The sequence below is a fragment of the Aulostomus chinensis genome, chromosome 11 (assembly GCF_037954235.1).
Source record: "Aulostomus chinensis isolate RoL2024-O1b breed Wild chromosome 11, RoL_Achi_v1.0, whole genome shotgun sequence".
Taxonomy (NCBI): domain Eukaryota; kingdom Metazoa; phylum Chordata; class Actinopteri; order Syngnathiformes; family Aulostomidae; genus Aulostomus; species Aulostomus chinensis.
This window is the reverse complement of record NC_141330.1, coordinates 20,619,640-20,640,734: the sequence shown is the minus strand read 5'-3', so window position 1 is coordinate 20,640,734 and position 21,095 is coordinate 20,619,640. Positions and strand designations below refer to the sequence as shown.

At 44.6% G+C, this 21,095-nt stretch overlaps 1 protein-coding gene across 6 annotated transcripts; it reads left to right on the top strand.

Moving 5' to 3' along the window:
- The first annotated feature begins 387 nt into the window (after positions 1-387).
- LOC147253748 (uncharacterized protein KIAA0408-like) lies at positions 388-21,080 on the top strand. 6 transcript variants are annotated; one of them, XM_086219033.1, is made up of 15 exons: positions 389-2,074; positions 2,263-2,487; positions 2,594-2,752; positions 3,052-3,123; positions 3,359-3,678; positions 3,760-3,919; positions 4,900-4,969; positions 5,093-5,639; positions 5,747-5,876; positions 9,408-9,575; positions 14,177-14,479; positions 15,520-15,975; positions 16,158-16,237; positions 16,806-18,597; positions 19,464-21,080. In XM_086219033.1, the coding sequence occupies exons 1-15, from the start codon at positions 1,343-1,345 to the stop codon at positions 19,680-19,682; spliced, it is 5,433 nt and encodes a 1,810-aa protein (XP_086075159.1). In that variant the 5' UTR covers positions 389-1,342; the 3' UTR covers positions 19,683-21,080. The 6 variants fall into 6 exon arrangements, 2 of the variants coding, with proteins under 2 accessions (XP_086075159.1, XP_086075158.1); XR_015118592.1 differs by lacking the exons at positions 14,177-14,479; positions 15,520-15,975; positions 16,158-16,237; positions 16,806-18,597; positions 19,464-21,080 and adding an exon at positions 5,988-6,299 and having other exon boundaries at positions 388-473; positions 1,289-2,074; positions 9,408-9,554; XR_015118590.1 differs by lacking the exons at positions 14,177-14,479; positions 15,520-15,975; positions 16,158-16,237; positions 16,806-18,597; positions 19,464-21,080 and adding an exon at positions 5,988-6,299 and having other exon boundaries at positions 389-592; positions 1,068-2,074; positions 9,408-9,554.
- The last annotated feature ends 15 nt before the right edge of the window (positions 21,081-21,095 follow it).

Sequence of the window (21,095 nt, the reverse complement as noted above, 5' to 3'; positions counted from 1 at the left end):
TTCCATAAGGTCTACCTTCTTCAGGGACCAGCTGGACAAACAAGGTTATTATAGAATCTTTATGTGGGCCTATTGAGTACATGAATCAAGGTCAGTTCAAATAACTGAATAAGGTGATTTGAGAGTTGCAATGGCTTCATCCAACCAGTAGCTGAAAAAGGACAAAGGGGGGAAGGAGGAGATGGAGAGAGAGAGAGAGAGAGAGAGAGAGAGAGAGAGAGAGAGAGAGAGAGAGAGAGTGTGTGTGTGTATGTGTGTGTGTGTGTGTGTGTGTGTGTGTGTGTGTGTGTGTGTGTGTGTCCTGGACCGACAGTCCTCCAATGGGATGAGTCGACTGGCTCTCCAGTGATGACGTCATGTCATGATTATTGAAACAGTTTGGCTGGTGGTCGGGAGGCGCTCGGCTCAGCATCCTTCTGCCTTAACTCCCATCACCACTACCCCTCAGCATCCGGCAAACACACCCGGGAAAGGTATTTAATGACTTTATTTCCACGTCTTTGAGCGCACTGGCCTGTCTTAAAGATAAAAACTGGAGCCTGGATGAAGGCACATTGCTCCATATTATTATCTCTACTGTCAAGACTACAAGGTTGGTTGATTTACTGTTGCTGTCCCCAAATGGTTAAATCTAGAAACAGTAGGAAAATTGCTGAGTTGTACTTTTTTTCTTGTTTAGATCAAGTGTGGAATTCATTGGTTAGAATAGCTGGGAGATCCCTGGTTGCCTTTGAAACCAAAGAAACCCATTTCCTGTTATTGGGTAAAAGATACTTTTATAGACCATCCTCTATGTATTTTATTCCATCTGAGTAATGAGTCATCGGGCATGCTGATTGCGAGGATGATGGCTGACGGGAAAGTGCTCATCATGATAGTCACATAATCCGGAACGGGCTCATCTAGTGGCAGGAGGCAACTACATCCTTGGTTTAAATGGCTAGGTGGATCGGTATAGGGGCCAGTCAGCTTTTTGTCAACAGGACAAGCTTCTGCTCCACTTTAACAGCCAATGACATTGCCTTCTCTTTGCTCTTGTTGCTCTCGGCCGCGCACATGACGTAAAGCAGGTTATCTAATTACCCGAGCTGCAGCTGATCCCATACAGGCTCCACGTCCAATCAGACAGGGCTGGACGGCCGACAGCATCATCACTGGTGGGCTGACCGGATCAGCCGCAGGCCTGTCAATTCTCATCTGAAATGCACCATGTGTCCTGTTTTCCATCATCTTTTCAGCTTCTCATGACAAACTTCTGTTCGATGAAGCTTTAGGCTTTGTTTTGTAGCTCGGCCGGAGAAGGGGATGGATGTATGTGAGGATGAGCTGAGCCTCTGACACCATGATGAACCCATCCTCTGCCGACTCGCTGCGGCAGCCAGACAATAGCAGCCGGAAGCAACAGCAGCGCTCGTCGTCCCCCGCCGGCATCAAAGAGGCCGTATCTAAAGCCGCACAGAAAGGAAGCAACTCATCCAAGCCCATCGCGTCAAAGCAAGCAGGAGGAGGAGGGGGGGGAGGGAGAAGCAGCCGAGGTCATTCCCCTGTATCCACCGGGAGGGAGCGGCCGGTCGGGGGTGTTCCTGCCGCGAGAGGCGCGGCCGCTGTCCAGGGCGCTGGTGCTGAAAGCCCGACGCTTCACAGAAGTGCCACCCAGACATCCGATGAATCCCCCCGCGTCGCGGCTGATGCCTCCTCGCCCTCTAGAGCTGATCCGACTCGCGTTGTCTCCGACCAGCCCTGCGCATCCAAATCTCCCAAACTGAGGAGCAAAAACCCGAAAGGAGGGGAGGCCGCCGCGGCAAGCAGTGGCGGCAAGAAAAGCTCTAAAGCCACAGTGGGCTGCGGGCCTGGATTTTGGAAGGAGGGATGCTTGCAATCCGAGCTCATCCAGTTTCACTTGAATAAAAGCTTAGGGAAGAAAGGGACGAAGATGCAGACGAAAGCAGCCTCCCCGCCGGCCTCAGAGCCGGAGCTGTCCCCCGAGCCCGACTGTTCCCAACCGGCCCCACTGCCGGACCAGAGACTACAGGACGAGATAGAGAGGCTGGAGGATGAAAACGACGACCTAAAGGTACTCTTGAGTTTAAAAGCTGATTGTAAATAACGTCAATGTGTAATGGCAGTACCTGTTGTTGATGCTGCATGTTTATTGCTATAGCCATTGTTTTAAAAAGCGTCCAATCAACATTCTTAACTGAGCCTTGATATGTTTAATCTAATCATTTTCTAAATGTTATATTTTTCTGCCTGTTTTATTAGACTGAGATTGAGGAGATGCGAGCAGAGATGGATGAGATGCGGGACACATTCTATGAGGAAGACGCCTGCCAGCTGCAGGACATGCGCAGAGAACTGGAGAGAGCCAACAAGAACTGTCGGATCCTCCAGTATCGCCTGAAGAAGGCAGAGAGGAAGAGGCTCCGCTTTACTGAGAGCGGCCAGGTGGATGGAGAACTGCTCAGAAGTCTGGAGCAAGACCTGAAGGTGAGTAGTATATACTGGACCAAGCATCACTCCTTTGGGTTTGTTTTTATCCTTTTCAGTCATGATTAATCCAATTTCCTCTTTTTCTTCTTGGTTCCTGTCCCAGGTGGCAAAGGATGTGTCTGTGCGCCTGCACCATGAACTCGAGAACGTGGAGGAAAAGAGGACAAAGACAGAGGAGGAGAATGAGAAGTTGAGGCAGCAGCTCATAGAGGTGGAGGTCACCAAACAGGCCCTGCAGAATGAGCTGGAGAAGGCCAAAGAGGTGAGGAGCAGATGTGTGCGTGTGTGTGTGTGTGTGTGTGTGTGTGTGTGTGTGTGTGTGTGTGTGTGTGTGCACGCGCACATGTGTGAAAACATAATGAATACAGTACAGTCTGGATAGTCCTATATGCAGCACTGACTTATATATTCTATTTTTCAGATTTGTTAGCTTCTTATTTCAGAAATATTTTTTGAGGCTGACTTCATGTAGTTCTGTTTTTGTTCTTTTACTCCATAAAGTGATGAGATCATTGCCTACAGTGAGAGCCTGATGATGATGTAATCACTATTTCCCTACAGCTCTCACTGAAAAGAAAAGGAAGTAAAGATGGACAGAGAGCAGAGAGAAAGACGCCACAGACCCCGATCGAGGTGAGTCAGCACTTACATGATTTAATTATAAAGTAATAATCTTGAACAGAAATGTTTAATAAAGGTGTTTTTCCTCTTAATTCCTAAATTAAAACATCACATTTGTTTAGAAATCGCCGTCTCTCCATTACAATAAATGGAATGTAGTTGATGGACTGAAAGTCTTTACTACTAGGAGAAAAAAAATTCAAGACTTGAACCAGCCAGCAAAAAAAAAGTTTTTTCCTGCATGCAGGAAGAAAATGAAGATCTGAAATGCCAGCTAGCTTTCATCAAAGAGGAAGCCATCTTGATGAGGAAAAAGATGGCAAAGATTGACAAGGAGAAGGACAGACTAGAGCAAGAGCTGCAGAAGTACCGCTCCTTTTATGGGGATGTAGACAGCCCTCTGCCTAAAGGTGAAGCTGGAGGGCCTCCCACCACCCGTGAATCAGAGCTGAAGCTCCGCCTACGTCTGGTTGAAGAAGAGGCGAACATCCTGGGGAGGAAAATTGTGGAGCTGGAAGTGGAGAATAGGGGGCTGAAGGCTGAATTGGATGACATGAGGGAGGACAGGTGATTGGCAAAGCATTTTTTTTCCCACAGCAAGGAGGATCCAACTAGAGATAACAAAAATACTACTCTCTCTTCTCCTAGTATGGCGGCTGCAGGTGTAGATGGCTCAGGCAGTGGAGGACAACAGTGCCGGGAGCAGGGTGAGGCACTGTCAGAGCTGAGACAGCAGCTGCAGTTGGTGGAGGATGAGGCAGAACTTCTCCGAAGGAACTTAGCTGATGTGGAAGAGGAGAACAAAAAGGTAGACGAGGACTGATGTCAGGTCAGATCCTGTGAATTTGTGCTGCAAGGTCTCAGGATTGCATTTACAGTAATTGCCCCCTTAAAGGTATCTGTATCTTATATATGCCTTCTATCTGATAAATTGAAAGACTAAAAATACTCTCATCAAAGTTTGAATAAATGAGAACAATCTAGTTTTATACAACTTTGCTTTAATTTAAAGGAACGAGGCAACTTTTGGGGAAATACATATAATTGCCATCTTCCCCAGAACCAAACAAGAAGATACACATACCCTTGTCTCCCATGTGCTACATCAGGGAGCTGTTAGTTAGCTTAGCACAATGAATGGTAACGAATGGGAAGCGTTGACTAACCTCTGTCAAAAGTCATCAAATAGATCAGGATCAGGATGTTGGATTGTCTTAACTTAATCAACCTCATCTTTTTACAAAACTGGACACAATTGGTAGCAGCAGTTGCTCTTCCAGTCTTCCATAAACATTTTGTTTTGTGGGCCGAAGTTACAGACGTGCTTTAGATGAATTACAACATACAATAAAACTACAATATCTTAACACCTTGAATGGTATTCTGGTATGAATTCTATGCAAAACCATAATTCTATTGATTCAGACAAAAGGGCATTTTTGAGGTATGCTAACACTCCCCTTCCACTACAATTCATTGGGCTAAGCTAACTAGTGGTCAGCTTGTCTCTGAGGGTCTGAGTTTCATAAAGCACACACTGGACAGAAAAGGACATGTATCTTTTTTCTGGCTCTATGGAGGATGGCAGTTAAATTGGTTTCCTAAAGAGTTAGCATGTTCCTTTAAGACGTGTTAGATGTCAGAGATGTAAGCGTCCTCTCTTTCTTTATTGTTATTTTTGGTACAATCATTTTGTGTGTGGTACAGTGTAAACCATCTGTACCACACACATAAGAATATTGTCAGTGCTACAAACTTGTGGAAATAATATACCTATTTCACATTTAGGTGACAAGTGAGCTTAATAAACTGAAGTACAAGGCTGGATCCCATGAGGCTGGATCAAGACACGGGGGAGGTTTGTTTTGATCCCATTATTGCAGCTGCAATGCAGGCTGATGTATGTCTGTCATAAGACCTCCAGGAGTTGCACATTAAAGACTCATTTGCAGCGGTGTTCTACTTTTCATTGCTACCCCAGGAGGAGCTGACCCTGCTAAAGTAGAGGCCCTTCAGGAGGAGCTGAAGGCAGCACGTCTGCAGATCAATGAGTTGAGTGGCAAGGTCATGCAGCTCCAGTATGAGAACCGCGTGTTGCTCTCTAACATGCAGCGCTATGACCTGGCCTCCCACCTGGGCATCCGGGGCAGCCCGCGGGACAGCGACGCAGAGAGTGACTGTGGGCGTGATGATGACACCCCCTCAGCCTCAGCTTCCTCACCACGACTCCTCCCACCCCACCGCAAACGTGAGGGCCCTATTGGGGGGGAGAGTGACTCGGATGAGGTGAGGAACATCCGCTGCCTTACCCCAACACGCTCCATATACTCACCTGTGGACAGCCGGTTTTTATCCAGAAGCCTGAAGGACCGGCAACATATGATAGATATCCGAATTGAGGCCGAGAGGCTGGGCCGGACCATCGACAGGCTCATTGCTGACACCAACACTATCATTGCCGAAGCTCGTGTCTACGTCACCAACGGGGAGCTGTTCGCCAGGCTGGATGATGATGAAGAGGGTGGCAGGTAAAAGACTTCTCAATGTTCCCGTTTGCATTTGCATCCATGCATTTGTTGTGATTTTGAATTAAATTTCAACATAAATAACCAAACATACACTATCTTCTGCACAGGATCAGAGAGCATGAGCTGCTCTATCGCATTAATGCCCAGATGAAAGCCTTCAGGAAGGAGCTGCAGAGCTTCATTGACCGTCTGGATGTCCCCAAGCAGGATGACAAACAAGAAGAGGAGCCTCTATCTGTAAGATGCTGCAAGCACATGAAATGCTCCCTTTCCTATGTTCTCTAATATCTTAATCTATTTTTTGTCAATCTGCCCCATCTTGCCATTTTTTTCATTTGCATCGCCAAGATGTTTCAGCCCATTATTTTGCTGATCCTCATTCTCGTTCTGTTCTCCTCACTCTCTTATGCCACCATTTTTAAATTGGTATTCCTTTTCACTCTGTTCTTCGTTCTGTAAAGGACTTAGGCAATTATGTTCATTCATTTCTTTTCTCAAACATTCATTCATTTGGATTCTATTATGTTGGGCACATTACATAAGGTCACTCAAGGTACAGGACATTATCATTTTCCAAGTATGACCCCGGCCACTCATCTACTGAGACGCTTTCAACATTTAATGGAGACCAAACACCTCGGAGTGACAGTGGAGCGCTAGGTGAGTGTGTCACAATACTTTCAAGTGTTTTAACTCATTGTGCATAATTAGACATCTTCTTAGGGATGGATAGTTTGTTGAACACAATTTTGATGGGAAACTAACTAATTATGATTAAAAAGTTTAACCTTTATTCATTTATTTTTTTGCGTAAGGTTAATTCTCTCAGCAAAATTCCAAGTATCGTGATAATTGTTTCGTACCTTGGCACCAGCAGAATGTCTTCAGTAAGTTTTTGAAATTTGGCACAAACCTCCATTGGACTCAAGTATAAACTAAAAGGGATTTGGTGTTCAAATGCCAAAGTCTCTGTCACCGCAGAAAAAAAACACCAAAAGGAAATTTCTCCAACTATACCACAAACGTCCACTGGAACATAAGAACACACAAAAATGTGTTGTTTTTTTTGTAAAAAAAAAAATCAAGGTCACATTTTGTTGGCACAAAACTATAGTAGTATCATAAATCGATGTTTGATTTTAATATATATATAATATCAATAAATGTAGACCGAGATGAAGCTTTTTATCCATTTTAGTCTTGCTTATTAGACTATTAGACGAGGTCTTTTTTGTCTTTTTGAATCCCAATCATTACCTTGATTATTGATAATACCTAAAAGTGTAATTAACTTGAAAAATTATTTATTTATTTTTTTATACCCCATACTAAATAATCTTTAACACTTTAATCTGCAGTTATACGCAGCTTTTACGAGAACAGCTTCCCGGTACATAACGAGGGGTGCTCAAGTCACTTAGGCCTAACATTATACATACATGTGCATAGGCTATACCTATGAAGTCTTCAGAAATGTAGATTTCATTACTCTTACTTACTATTATAACTTTGATTTGATGTAATATTGAATTTCAATAATAGTACATTTACAATTTATATGAATAGCACCCAAATAAGTTGATAGTATCAAACCGCATAAAGACGTATGCAAACATACCTGTGAAAACAATGTGCAAGAAAACAATCTGTGAAATTATTGTAACGGATTATTAAATTTAGAAAAGCTAAATCCACACTTTTGTACTGAGTTTAAAACAGGTGTACAACAGCCAACGTATTTTTTACTTTGCCATGACATGACTAGAACAATAAACAGGTCTACGAGTGCATGAATGTTAACACTATACCCAGCACGCACCCTGCTGCCATCCCTCCCTCTGAAAAACCAGCCAAACATTACGTCTCATAAAAGTCCTTCGTGTCTTAGTCAGGACAAACAGACTATCTGTAGCAAGCCAGGGGGCTGTGGTCTCCGTTTAATGTGTGTAAATGTCATAGGGTGGTCCTGGAAAATGTGCTGATTGTTGATGTGTTTCACCAACGGACCTGACCACCACGGCGGGGGCGGGACCGGTGTGTCTTCACTAGTTTCGTCCCACCGGTGGGATGTTTGACGTCACATATTAGGGCCAGCTGTGAGAGAGGGAGGGTGAGGGGGGGGGGGGGGGCAGATTTATTCCTGGTAATGAAAGCATCATTCAGCCAGAGGCTGTCTCTCTGCAGTTGTTTTTGCTAACATTCATCTACTTTGGCTGAAGTTAGCGTGGCTGCTTTTGAGAGACGTTCATGAACCAGGACCACGTTAAAGGAAGAGGTAAGGGTCTTGGACAGAAAAGTGTGTTTCTTTAGGTTACTCGAGTGTAAAACTAGGTTACACACAGACATTGCATTCTAGTATAGAGGCTATTTGTTTCCGCGCCCTCCTCGTGATAGTCATCCTCTCTAAGATAGCGGAGGAAACACGGCAGGGTTCGTACTTTCTTTCCATTGCGATTCGTGATGAACTTTCACTCCAGTTGAGGAAAATCACAGGTAAGTGAGTTAGGCGAGAGACTCGAACGTGCGATTAATATTGGCATAATGACTTCGATTCCTGCTTCCGAAGAGTGCGTGAAGTCCGCTGCTAGCGCACTGCGCAAATTGATTTGTTGCCATGGATACAGCGTTAGGCACTTTGATGGATGGAGCCGTTTCCTCCTTCGGCCGGCTGGTGTGGGGAGAAAACATTCTTGGTTACATGGGGTAAAAATACTTCGCTGCTGTTACATCACAGTGAGCTCTGCGATATTTTTGGCACCTTCTCCCACTCGGAGTGGTGGTTACTGGGTGTCTGTCTGCGCCAGCTCCGGAGTGTCGCCTCCGGACTACTTGCAAGGAGAGAGATGAGAGTCTGAAGAGAGAAGGACGCACGGCTGCAGGAGCCAAGGCCCCTGTCATATCAGAAGGACATCGTAGCAGTGGGACTTTAGAATGACGGCTCGACCTTGTCTCTGTTGAGACATGGAGGGAACTGGCGTGAGTCCGGTGGTCGCTGCTGTGTGGCCGGCAGGGGTTCTGGCAGGGTTTGGATAATAGAAAATCCCGTCTCAAAAAAGAAAAACTTGTCAAATTGTCAAATTTGCACCAATTTGTTGTTTTATTTTGATGCGGCTGAGATATGTGGGGTGCTTTAATGAACGGGGGCGGTACTGCTGCTGGTGGGGGGTACGTCCCTTCCCAGGGATGGGAGTTCGTGCCGTGCCCCAGGATGGAGAGGGCAGATCGAGGCAGGGGCAAGAGCCGCAGCCCGCTAAGAAGAATCTCTTCTCCACCCACCGTCTTCAGTCATATCGATGCTTCCCCGGGAGGAGGAGGAGATGGGACACCGCTGGAGCTCCACAAGGGACAAATGTGGCCAGGACCCGAACCCCAGCAGCAGCAACAGCAGGCACAACACACACGGCTAAAGAAGAAACTGGAGGATTTGAAAAAGCGACATGTACACGATAAGGAAGCTTGGATGCGGGAGAAGGAGTCGTTATTAAGAGAAGTGGCCGACATACAAGTAACTAGAAATATTTACGTCTAACAGGTCCAACATGCCTCCAGAGTCTCAGAGCTTTTCTTGCTGAATCACCTGTATGGGCGTTGTTAACTGTTGGTGCCATTATAATAATCTCAGACTATCACCCAGGGCTGCAAATTGACAATAATAATAATTTATCATCAAATCCTTTTTTCGTACTAATTCTTTGTTGTTACTGTTTCAGAAGAAGAAGTTGATAGATTATGGGTCTGACATGTTTGTTGCCAACTGTTACCTTGCAGGGAGGGGAGAACAGGAGGATTTTACTGGACTTGAAGACAGTTTTGGAGGATGTGCAGGTGGAGGTGAAGAAAGAGGAAGAAAAAAGGAGTGAGCTCCAGCTGCAATATACCAGAGACAGATGTGCCTGGGAGCTGGAGAGAGCCGAGTTTAAAAGCAGGATTGCACAGGTAATCGGGGGATCAAGTTGAAGCAGAACATGGTATTGTGTGGATTACATTGTACTGGTAGACTGAGAAATAATCTTAACTGAGCATGGATAAAGTTTTCCTCTTCTCGTGCTGTGTGTAATGTTTGTGTGTTTTCTCAGGTCTGTGAATGTCTGGCCTGTACTTCGGTGTAAATTGGGCTGGGCTGTGTTTGCCACCCACATGGCAGGGCGATAAGCCACCCTGGAATCCCTCCAATTTAAACCCTCGGCTTAGACAAAAGATTTGCTCCGAGATGATAAATTTAGTTTTTCCAGCCCTGCCAGACATGCAATGAGCTTGCTTTTCAACAGCTTTCTCCAAGAAGATGAATGATTAACCAAACTGTAGACAGTTCCTGTTACGTGTGTCTCAAAATGGTTAGAGTTGAATTTGCCAACTAGTGCCATGCTGTGTTCACCCAACAGTGCATGGATCCCTCGACGGCTCAGTCCTCCTTTAAGGCAGTGTGGTTTGAGCGATTTAGTCTTTTTGCAGCTTGAGTTGTAACTCTAAACCTCATCAAATTGCTTTAGTGATCACTGAAAGTAAAACTTTTGATGTAATGTCTTCAGTAAGTTGGTTTTATTCACGTCCTGGGCTGAGCTGTGTCTCCTCATCTGCTGCCAACTGAGCCTCATATGATTCCTATCACAGACTTGAAACTGATTGGTCATGCATTCAGCCTTCCACACAGCTCCGCTTTTGTTAATCCGCTCAAACTTGCAGAAATAATTGTGAGAGAAAAGCGATGAAGCTCTGAAATTCCATGTTGAGGCGCAGAAAACAAGATGGTGCAGGACATTTGATAATGGGAACACAACACAGTAGCAGGATTTAATGATATCATATCGCTCTCTCTCCCCCTCTTTCTCTCTCTCTCACACACACACACACACACACACACACACACACACACACACACACACACATTGATGGTTCAACTGATGTGATATCTTCTATGTAAAGCGATGGTACTGGTCAGTTTTCCCCGGCTCTGCAGCTCGCCTTCTCAGTGTGGTTAACAAAAGCTTTGTTAAGACAGAGCCTTATTGTACTGCAGGACACACACACACACACACACACACACACACACACACACACACACACACACACACACACACACACGCACGCACACGTGCGCGCGCGCACACACACACGCAAGACATTGCTGGGTTTAGCTGTATTGTAAAATTTGTTATGATCTGAGTTTTCAACACGACGCTACTACTTGTGCACTGCTACCTGTAGTCTTTTTTAAAGGAAGGGACTGTGGTAAATTATATGTAATTCAGCTGTTAGTTTTACTATAGACTTCTGATTTTTATTATTCTAATTCAGGAAATTCAATTTGTAATCATGTTGATCTGAGTTTTCAACACGACGCTACTACTTGTGCACTGCTACCTGTAGTCTTTTTTAAAGGAAGGGACTGTGGTAAATTATATGTAATTCAGCTGTTAGTTTTACTATAGACTTCTGATTTTTATTATTCTAATTCAGGAAATTCAATTTGTAATCATGTATTTTCAGAGAACAGGAAAACTACAGGCCTGCTAAATCAAGGATGTGTGGTCATGAATAGATGTGCTAACATGCTGTGGAGATAGTCAAAGGATCAGGAGAGATCAGCCGAGCAAAATAGCAGTATCTTCATTTTACTAGAAGTGAAATGTGAACAGGACACAGGGACTAGGCTGATTGATACTCGAAATTGACCGTAGGTGTGACTGTGAGTGTGAATGGTTGTCTGTCTCTATGTGTTGGCCCTGCGATGGACTAGTGACCTGTCCAGGGTGAACCCCGCCTTTTGCCTGTAAGCCGCTGGGATAGGTTTCAGCCCCCCCCCCCCCCTTCCGCAACCCTTAACAGGATAAGCGGAAGAAAATGGATGGATGGAAATGCGAACATTTTCATTGCACGGATGAATGGATTTTATGGATGAGATAACCTTATCAGAGGAAAGCCTCCCCTTATTCTAGCTCAGACAGAGCAGAAGCTAAGGGTGGTGAGGAGGTACAGCATCAGTTTTTGGGCAGTTTGGATGTGATGCCTATTAGCAGCCAATCATTATAATCAACTGCATGCTTCCTACACACCAAAAGAGCAGAATGTTTGTTTGAAGGTTTTTGTGACGTATTTGTTACCATTCTATGGCTGCATGGCTGGTTTTTGTTATTGCTTTGTAGAGAGACTTGAAAGCAGTTGCACACACTCACACAATACAGAATACAGAATACAGAAGAAGATTATATAAACCTTAAGTGCCCAAATCAGCAGGGCCCTGAGCTGCAAGTATGTGTGTTCATGAGGGAAGTGCAACAAGGAGATATTCAGAGTTCTTCTACAGGAGATCTATGCACCAGGTGGTTCAAGGAAGCGTTTGGGGTCATTTAGGCTTACTCACACCTCTATTAATTATCGAGGTTGTAGGTTCATGCTGCATCTTGATAGTTTAAGTACACATCTTTCTCCTCAGTGGTTTAGGTCTATAAATGTGGCAACTGTGTGTTGTTTTCAAACCCTTTTTTGGTGCTTCTACTACCAAACAAACAGTCATCCGAGGCCTGAGGCACAGTTCTCAGGCCGGATATTTCCAGGCATATTTCTTTGCATGCCATTGATTTATGAAAGCTGCCGGCAACTCGGAGACATCTCACTCAGTCTTAGTGGCCAACTCCCCCTCCTCCCTTCACCTCAACTCCCCACCTCCCCAAGGAATGTGACATTGGACAAGGCTGTGTGTCCTCTATTTATAGTGGGTCACCGTGGTGACACAGTTACCTTTATATACCCCCAGTGACAGACAGGGTGGTCAAGAGTAATCCTTGACTCTGAGTTGTGCGTGCAGGAGTGTGTTTCTGCCGAGCTGGCTGAAACGCTGTTCACCTGTCTGAATCATTGATATTTTCAAGTCTTTGTAGTTTGACTCCAGCCATCTTGTTATTGCACTTTCACTATTTGTTTACATTTGGATGTTTAAATAGACCGTGGCGTGGATGGCACCCATCATCATCCGTCTGTAATTGTGGAGAACGTTGAGAGGAGCCACAAGCAGACAGAAAAGCTTGACTTGTTTTTCAAGACCATAATTTCTCGACCCCAGGCCACAGGCAGAAATAGCACAGCGGCTGAGGCTTCTAAGAAGGCTTTGGTCGATGTCTGTGACTGAATAGCCGGGCTCACTCGTATGCATTCTCTCCCGCCGCCTATCACACACACACACACACACACACACACACACACACACACACACACACACACACACACACACACACACACACACACACACACATTTGCAAACAAACAAAGAGCAACACAAACACGGACGTACAAAACACAGAGCCACACAAGCACAGACATATATATGCTCAAGCATTGTCTTGGGCTGATTTCATTCCAAAGACATTCCCCCTTTTTTTTAAACAACCAAAATACAAAATTTAAAAAAAAAGAAAAAAAAAAAGAGTTGCTCCAGATTGTTATTCACTTTGGTTTTTATAATATCTTAAGTGAGGACATCAACATTTGCAATCTAATAGTCTGGCTAGCTGGTTAGGGTGAAAGGTTTTGTAGTTTTTTGCAAAGTCAGAGGCTTTTTTTTTTTTTTTGTCTGTCTGGGTTACCATGAAGCCTGGGAGCTTTTGTTAAACGATGTTACTATTGCAAGGAGGCCAATTTTGATATTTCAAAAATGAAAGTGAAACTGCTGTGACTGGACTTGATGTGGTCAGATCTTTTTTTAACATTACATGTTCGATGGGAGCAGCAGCCTGAAGCCATTGACTTACATCAGCATTACACTGTGTAGTCTTGAGGTGAACATAACTTGATCTTCAGGCCACCTGGAGGTTACAGAAAGTCATATTTGCACCACAGTGAATATATTAGCCTGCCCTTTCATGCAAAATCTAAATATCATCAGGTTTTACCTCCTTCTACAGACCAGCTACACACTGTGCGGCATGTGTGGCTTATCGCTGCTTGCAGCTCTAATTAGGGCACAAACGTGCCAGGGGCTGGAAGTTTCCCTTGCTGGAGGAATGCACTCTTAGATTGCTTTGTAGTTCCTTCATGTCTCAGGCCAGTGAGTGAATTTGTTGAGTGAATTGCTGTAATTATAAAAATGATTGAAAGGACTTATTATTTATGTTGGGGGATTCTGTTTTTCTAAAACATCAGATTTGTCTGAGGTCTTGTCCATCCCCTGCAGACGCATTCTGCTGTCTGACTGTCAGACTCAGAGCTGTATCCTGTGTTAGTGAAGTACCATGGACAAGCAGATTGACCTCTGAACCCATAAAGCCTGTGTGAGTCCTCACAGGATATTTTCATCTTTCAAACTCCTCTCCCTCTTCCCTCCTCTGAACCCATTCACACTCATCCCTGTGGTGCATTATTTGTCCCCTTCCTCCAACTTCTCTTCCTGCCACTCCTTCATTCTCTTCAGCCTCCTTTTCTTTCTGAGTTTGAGGGTGAGTTTTCTCTCACCCTTGCATTACTTGCCATGTCATCTGACTCTCAACCCCCTCTCCTTCAACAGGGCTGACTGTTTTTTTTTTTCAATTTGTCTGTCTTTTCAGTTGGAGACTAGAGAGGGAGCTGGGCTTGTCAGTGGAGGAGTACAGTCAGTAGCAGGTCTAGGCTCTGCTGCTGCACGGTGCAGTCGAGAACTACGCACTGAGACCTCAACACTCCGCCTGGAGAGGGAAGAGCAGCGGAGGCTCCTAGCAGACACACACTCCACAACCATGGACCTGCGCTGTCGCCTGGACCACAGTGAGAGGGGCTGGGTGAGGGAGAAAGCTGAGCTGCTTGAGAGGTTTGACGTTGAAAGGAGGGAGTGGGAGAGCCAGTTGAAAGATATGCAGAGGAAAATAGAAGAGGTAAGTTTATGGTTGCCTGAATATTTCCACACTTTTTGCCAAAATGTCCTGATTTGTTTTGGGGTTGGGATTACAGTTAGGAAAGTGTTAGGGTTAGAGGATAACTATGTCTACAGCAAAAGGAGAAATGCGAAATACATATTCATCATTCTCAGAAGGTTTGCTTGACATCCTGTGCTCTCGACCTGTTAATCGTCCCTCCTACACATCCTGTTGACCATCAGTTCTGTCAGAATGAGATCCCTGATCAGTGCAGCTGCAAATTGTGAGGAAAGGAGGGAGTGGAAGGAAGAGGCCAAGCATTCTGGTGTTACTCTCATCATTGTATCCTGACACAGAGGAAATCAATGAAACAGGGAAGCTGGCATATGAGATGTCAAAAAACCTGAGTTACTGACAGGTTTTTGGGTACTAGAAAACGTACAGGGTACCACCTTTGTGTCATTGTATTCATTTTTAGAGAGAAAAATAACTCTGAAATAAACAGGTTAGACTGGGTGATGGGGCCAATGAGAAATACTAAAGTAGTTGGACAGAGTTCGGAGCACTGGAGCAATTTGCTATGAAAAGAACATGTGGCTCTCATTTGCCCTCCAAGTCCAGAAAATGAGAGTGGAAAACAGCAGAGGAGTAAAGCAGCCTTAAAGGCAGTGGTCCCATCTAGACGTTGCATGATGGGAAGGGAGCCATGTCAACATGAAATAGTTCCTATTCTGGGATTCTGTGGCGTCAGGCCAGAGGTGATCCAATTTTATTTGAAAGAATTTTTGGACTGTTTTCTTTCATCCTCTATGGTCTAAATATATTCATGAGATTTGTTGCTATGCTGTCTTTCCTGACTTCTAACATCCCTTATTAGTTTGGTCCCATTTACATTATGACCACATGATTGTTTTGTGCCACTTGCATTCTTTACCCAGCAAAAGCTTATCTCCAACTGCCTTCTTAAAGAAAATGTTCAATCAAAATCAATCAAAAACTGACTTTTTATGCTGAATCCGTCCAAACCATGACCTCTTTTCTCTTCTCACTATTCCCAGTTGTACTGTGAGGTGAGGGCCAAGAGAGAGGGGAGCAGACAGGACAGTGGGAGACAGGAAGAGGACACAAGCACACGTTCAGTCAGCACAGACTCCAGCATGCTAAGTGACAACTCCCGCTCTGAGCTGCTCAGCACAAGCAGTCAGTCTGAACCAAGCCGACATCCACCATTACCTGGTTTTAATTTCTATAACATCAACAGTGGGGCTGGGTCTCAGTTCACTGAGAATGACCAACCTGAACTGATGGGCGATTTGGGATCCAGAGGCATTTGGACAAATGACACATCTGAGCTGGAGGCTTTTTTTCATAAAACTCCCATGTGTGGAATGGCACAGAACCATGTCACCAAAGGGAATGAGAAAAATGTTCACGTTGGCCCTCAAGAAAGTTCTCTGCTGGCAGAGCTATCCTACGGCAGTGACAAGAAGAAGGGAACCACTGCTCTCAATGCTGTGAGTGCTTTTAAGGGTTTGATTATTTGCGAAAAGCTCTGAATTCATTTGCAGCATTCATCTCTTGTATTTACTACTTAAACATCCATTGGATTCTTTATCTGTACTATAATCCATTCAAAGTGGACAATGCTTCAGCAATACACAGTATACAACATGTCTTGCCTGTCTTGTTGTTCCAGGCCCTGAAGGAGATCGCCCGTGTCAGCGAGGAGCTCTGTAGCTATCAGGATCAGATCAGAAACAAGAGTGGCGATAAGGGGTAAACAAATCCCCTTAGCTATGTTGCTCAACTGATGCCAACTTTCAACTATGATATTTGGTGTTTTGGTATCAAAAAAGATCTCTTTACACTGGATGTAAGACACAGTCCCCCATCAAGTGGCATTTCAGTATCTTATTGCTAGATATCTCAGGTCACATTTTACTTCTTAACAGTCAAAAAGAAGAGATGTTTTAAGAAAAATAAGTAAAAAAAGTAAAAGTAAAAAAAAAATGCGACTCTTATGATTGCAAAATACACTTACAGTTTATTAAGATATTATCATAATGTCTTTAAAAACAAGCCTGTTTCTCCTCGTGAGAGAATGCTGGCGAAGTCGCTGTGCTTTTTATTACTTTTGCCAGACAGATTTAAATTTTGATTTTTTTTGCAGTGCGAGGCTGAAGTTAAAAGTAATGCTATGCCAATTGTTTTTACCCTTAAATTTAATGTTCCCACCCCTTCACGAAGGTTTTTTTTTTTTTTAATGCTGCCCAGGTGCAAGCATAGGTTGAGTGTAATAAGTGTTTGCGGTACATTTGTGCATCTGATGTATTGTTTTCCTCAGGAATCCGTCTGCATCCCTCTGCCTCTCTGAGGAGGGGGACGTTCCCCTGGATCATAGTAAAGCTGGACAGCAGCTGGATGAAGCTCCCTGTGACCTCAGCCAGATCTATGATGACCTTCGGGCATTACAGAGGGAAAACTGGATCACCTTGTCACCTGACAACACCTGGCATATCAACAGACAGATGGGCAAATCCTGGAGTAGGACTTCCACTGATCGAGACTGCCTCCAGGGCACACAGACAAGCACCGCAGCCCTCCTTGATATGGATACACCAGCTCCACCCGTCCCTCTTCGCACATCCTCCTGGAATCTGAGTTCCTCTACCCATCCAGACACAGAACTCCACATCCCAGAGTCCCCCACGACAATAATGAGAAAATGCCACAGCCCCTGTGTTCTAGGGGACAGAAAATGTAGCAGCCCATCCATCGTGAGGAAGTTTGAGGCTATGCTCCAAGAAAATGAAGGAAAAGTTTTAGTAGATGGCGAGGTGGCATCATGCTCTGTACCTTCCAACTCCAACTGTAATATGGGTTGCTGCCATAACCGCTGGTCCTGTGATGCAAGCAAATTCAGCAGCAGCAAGTTGTCTACTTACGGGACTGTGCAGAAAAGCTTCTCTGAAGTTAACATAGTGAGTGCTGGAAGAAGCCACTCAAATTACAGTCCTGGTATTGGGAATTTGCAAAGCCTGGAGCTACAAATGCCTCAGATTATCAAAGAGTTACCTGTAGATTTGCTTTTGTCCTCTCTGGAAAAATCACCTGCTAGCTCTAACCTCCAGGGCTCTAGAAGAAACATAATGCTGGAACAAAAAACAGCTGAGTTCAACAGAACTTTGTTTCAGGCAGAGATGGGCCGCGGGGTAGAGGAGGAAGGCAATTCTCTAGTAACAGATGGATGCTCTGTGGGTTGCCAACCAGTCCTTTCAGCAACTTGTAGATCAGATGAGCTTTTATTTCCCAGGAAGGGTACATTTCAACCACATTGTTCTGATGCCACCACTAGTGTCTCAGATGTGAAACCTGAAATCACGTTATCTCTCTCCATCTCGGGTTCTCCTGTTCAGAACCCAGATGTGAGATCAAGGCAAAGCAGATGTAATCCTGATGTTCAAGAGGTCAGGATGAAGCAAGAGATCCCCTCTGACTTACAACCTGAAAAATCACAGTTTGGACTCAGGGACTCACCAGTTCCTCACCACAATTTTGAGGTTAAGCACAAAGTTCAAACAACAAACAGTCCTTCCAAGAAATCACAACACAGGTTGGCCTCAGAGGGTCCCTCTTCTGAGCCTGTCTTGTCAGTAAATACCCAACCAAGTCAGAATGTGGAGGAGTCCACCTCTAAGAAGGATAATCCTCTTGGAGCAAAGCCGCAGCCAACCAGGGAAGATGCCCCCCTCCAGCTGCCCTCTGCTGAGAACAAACAGGCAAAACTTGTGTCTGCCCCCCCCCTCCAATCCGACTCCTCCAGACCTGGACCTCGAATGATGACTGACCATCCATGGAAGCCCCTGACTCTGGCTGCATACCCACGACCTGAAGGATCACGGTCCAACTATGGGGCAGTGGAAAGGATTCTGAAACATTATGAGAGTGCAGCCCGGGCTCACCAGAACCAGAGCAAACCAGATGAGATGGCTTCAAGTCTCAACTCCATGCAGGAGCAGAACGTGACGGATCTGAACATGCAGAACACGCACCCACTGGCCTTCCCTCCCTCTCTGAGACACACACAGACCAACCTCAGTGCCACGGGAATGAAAGAGACCCAGCTCACAGTGCAGGTGGGTGGAGCCTCTTGGCAGATGTGCTCGTCACATGACTGTTAGAAACATGCTTTGAATGAAATATGCATGTCTGTATTTTGTTATAACTGACATGAAATTAAACTGCATGTTCTGTTCCATTCCTTTGTAAGACTAAGCCATTGGCCATGACGGAGGACAGCTCTGGTGGGAATGTTGTTTATTTCTGGTATGTGCTGCCAGACAGAAGCAGGCCAAAGCCTCCATTATAATCTGGGCCATTTCATTGCTTAAAGACTCCTAATAAAAAGAACTGGCGGTGTGGCATTGAAAGTTAACTTGGCAGGAGGTCCATCACCCTCGCACCCTTCCCCCGAAAGAACTTCCATCATGACGTCTCTTACGGAGCCCCAGAGTGGACTGTTTTCCAGGCCTTTGTGTATAATTACAGATGTATCTGACTAAATGCCCTTGGCTCAAAGGAGAAACCTGAAGCAATTACTGCTTTAAAGTCATGCAAATGTTAAAGAAAAAGTGGGAACGATTATCATGCCACTTTTATTGGACCTCATGAAAAGAAAGTCATGAGAGCAAGGCACCACTTTATTTGAACCTCATCTGATAAGCACTGTCCAAAAATACAATTCAAAGGTGCTGTTCAGTAGAACAAGAGCTGCAGCACGCGGAAGCTTTTTCAGATGATGCTTTTCTTTGCCATGTTCTCACAGGAGAGGAGTCGATAATATCAGTGTGTTCCTGTTTGAAGTAAACTTGTTGTTTTCCCCAGGGCCGAGAAGACTACAGGTGGAACACGTGACAACATGTAAAGTATCTGAGTGGCTGGGTTTGATTGTTCATAGAATCGTGTGATCATCCTTAATGTTAATTCATTTGTTTCTCCACAGGAGTTTTCTTCCTGCATACAGAAGAACTTCTCAAGGCCCGCCTGTCCAGCCAATCGCCGCCTACCCTCCCGATGGGCAAATCGCTCTCCCACATCCTCCTCCTCCACCTCCTCATCTCCCTCCACCACCCCCATCATACCTCCAGCCTTCCCTCTCCGGAAACACTCTTCCTCCTTTACCTACTCAAACGCCTTCCACATAGAGACTGTCATCATTTGATCTTCATCACTTTGTGTATTTGAACAACCAGAAGCCTTCAGTGACTCCCTTATCTCTCTTCATGACTGTTGTACATACGGACTGCCCTCCACTCCCACAGACTCAGAAGTGCTTTAGCTGTGAGCTTTCCAACTCACTATCAGATCAGAATGTATGTGGCATCCAGTGGAGCTGATATGACCATGGCAGGACAAGGCTCAGAAGCAGTTGCACTTATGCAGCATCCAGTGTATCATTCATTCACGGCAACCCGCCGATTGGACTTCTTATGCTCAGGTGTGTATTCTAACCTTAACTAGTGTCGCCTTGCCGCTCCACTACCACCAGACCCTTTACAGCCTCTCTTTGTTCTCTATACTGTATTTACACCCTCAAGTGATGCTAGCTGGCAGAGAACCAGAGTGTTGTAGTTTGCGCTGCACAGCCATCATTCTGAATTCATATGAAGCAGTCGAGTTCTCTGAGCATCATCTTCTATGTGTGCTGAATAAAGCAGTGTTCTTGCCTTCTTGAATATAAATACCTACTGTACCTTGCCTGTGGCACATTTTAATTGACATTTATTTTGGGCTTCTTGATTTCCTTGATACAACTGATTAAAATGTAAGTTCCTTTTTATAACTTTGTACCAAAGGATGGGTTTCTTTGTATGCATTTTTTCCTTATTTGAAGACGAGAGGCATTGTTTATATCAGAATTTATTTGCGCTGTCCTCCCATAGCCAATCAAAATGTATTTTACATTTCCTTCATGCATAACAGATAATGATGCTGACAAAGAAAATGAAAAGCATTTTTGCTACTTTTACTAATTCTGAATGTTCACATATCAAAACATTACCCTGCTGAATAGTACAGTTTTGTTGGGGTCAGAGTGGTGATGATATCATGATGAAGGTGATGCCTTTGCTGTTCTTTTTTTCTAATAAAAGTAAGGACTGATATAGATTTCCTTTTTCTTTTCAGTTGGCAGACCTGAGTGTCTGTTACACCCCATTACTCTTCATCCCATGGAGCATAGACTGACTTGTTTCTCAAATGGGTGCACAGAAATATTTTCTTTTGATAAGTTTAAGCTCAATTGTGAGGGATGTCTATAATAGAATCATTAAATTATACAGTGTAAAGGGAGTCTAGTGTTGCTGCCAATCGAATTAAAAAAACCTTAGTAATTAAAGACTTTGAGCTTTTACATTAGAACTTAAGGGGAATGTGAAGAAGGCAATATTGTGTGACTGCATTGGGAGGAATGATCAGCAGCTCGCCGGCTGAGATGAAGCACCAGCAGCAAACGACTGGCTCCTTCAATCTCGTTGGCTGACGCTTTGGGTGACACTGATCTCTCCTTCTGAGTGATGACTGCAGAGCTACGTGACAGCTAAGGAACACTCTATCACTATGACTGTGTGTGTGC

Coding starts and splice junctions, on each gene's coding strand:
- LOC147253748 (XM_086219033.1), top strand. CDS start 1,343: ATGATGAACCCATCCTCTGCCGACTCGCTGCGGCAGCCAGACAATAGC. Junction 3,124..3,358: donor CGCCACAGACCCCGATCGAG/GTGAGTCAGCAC, acceptor TCCTGCATGCAG/GAAGAAAATGAAGATCTGAA. Junction 4,970..5,092: donor TGGATCAAGACACGGGGGAG/GTTTGTTTTGAT, acceptor TTGCTACCCCAG/GAGGAGCTGACCCTGCTAAA.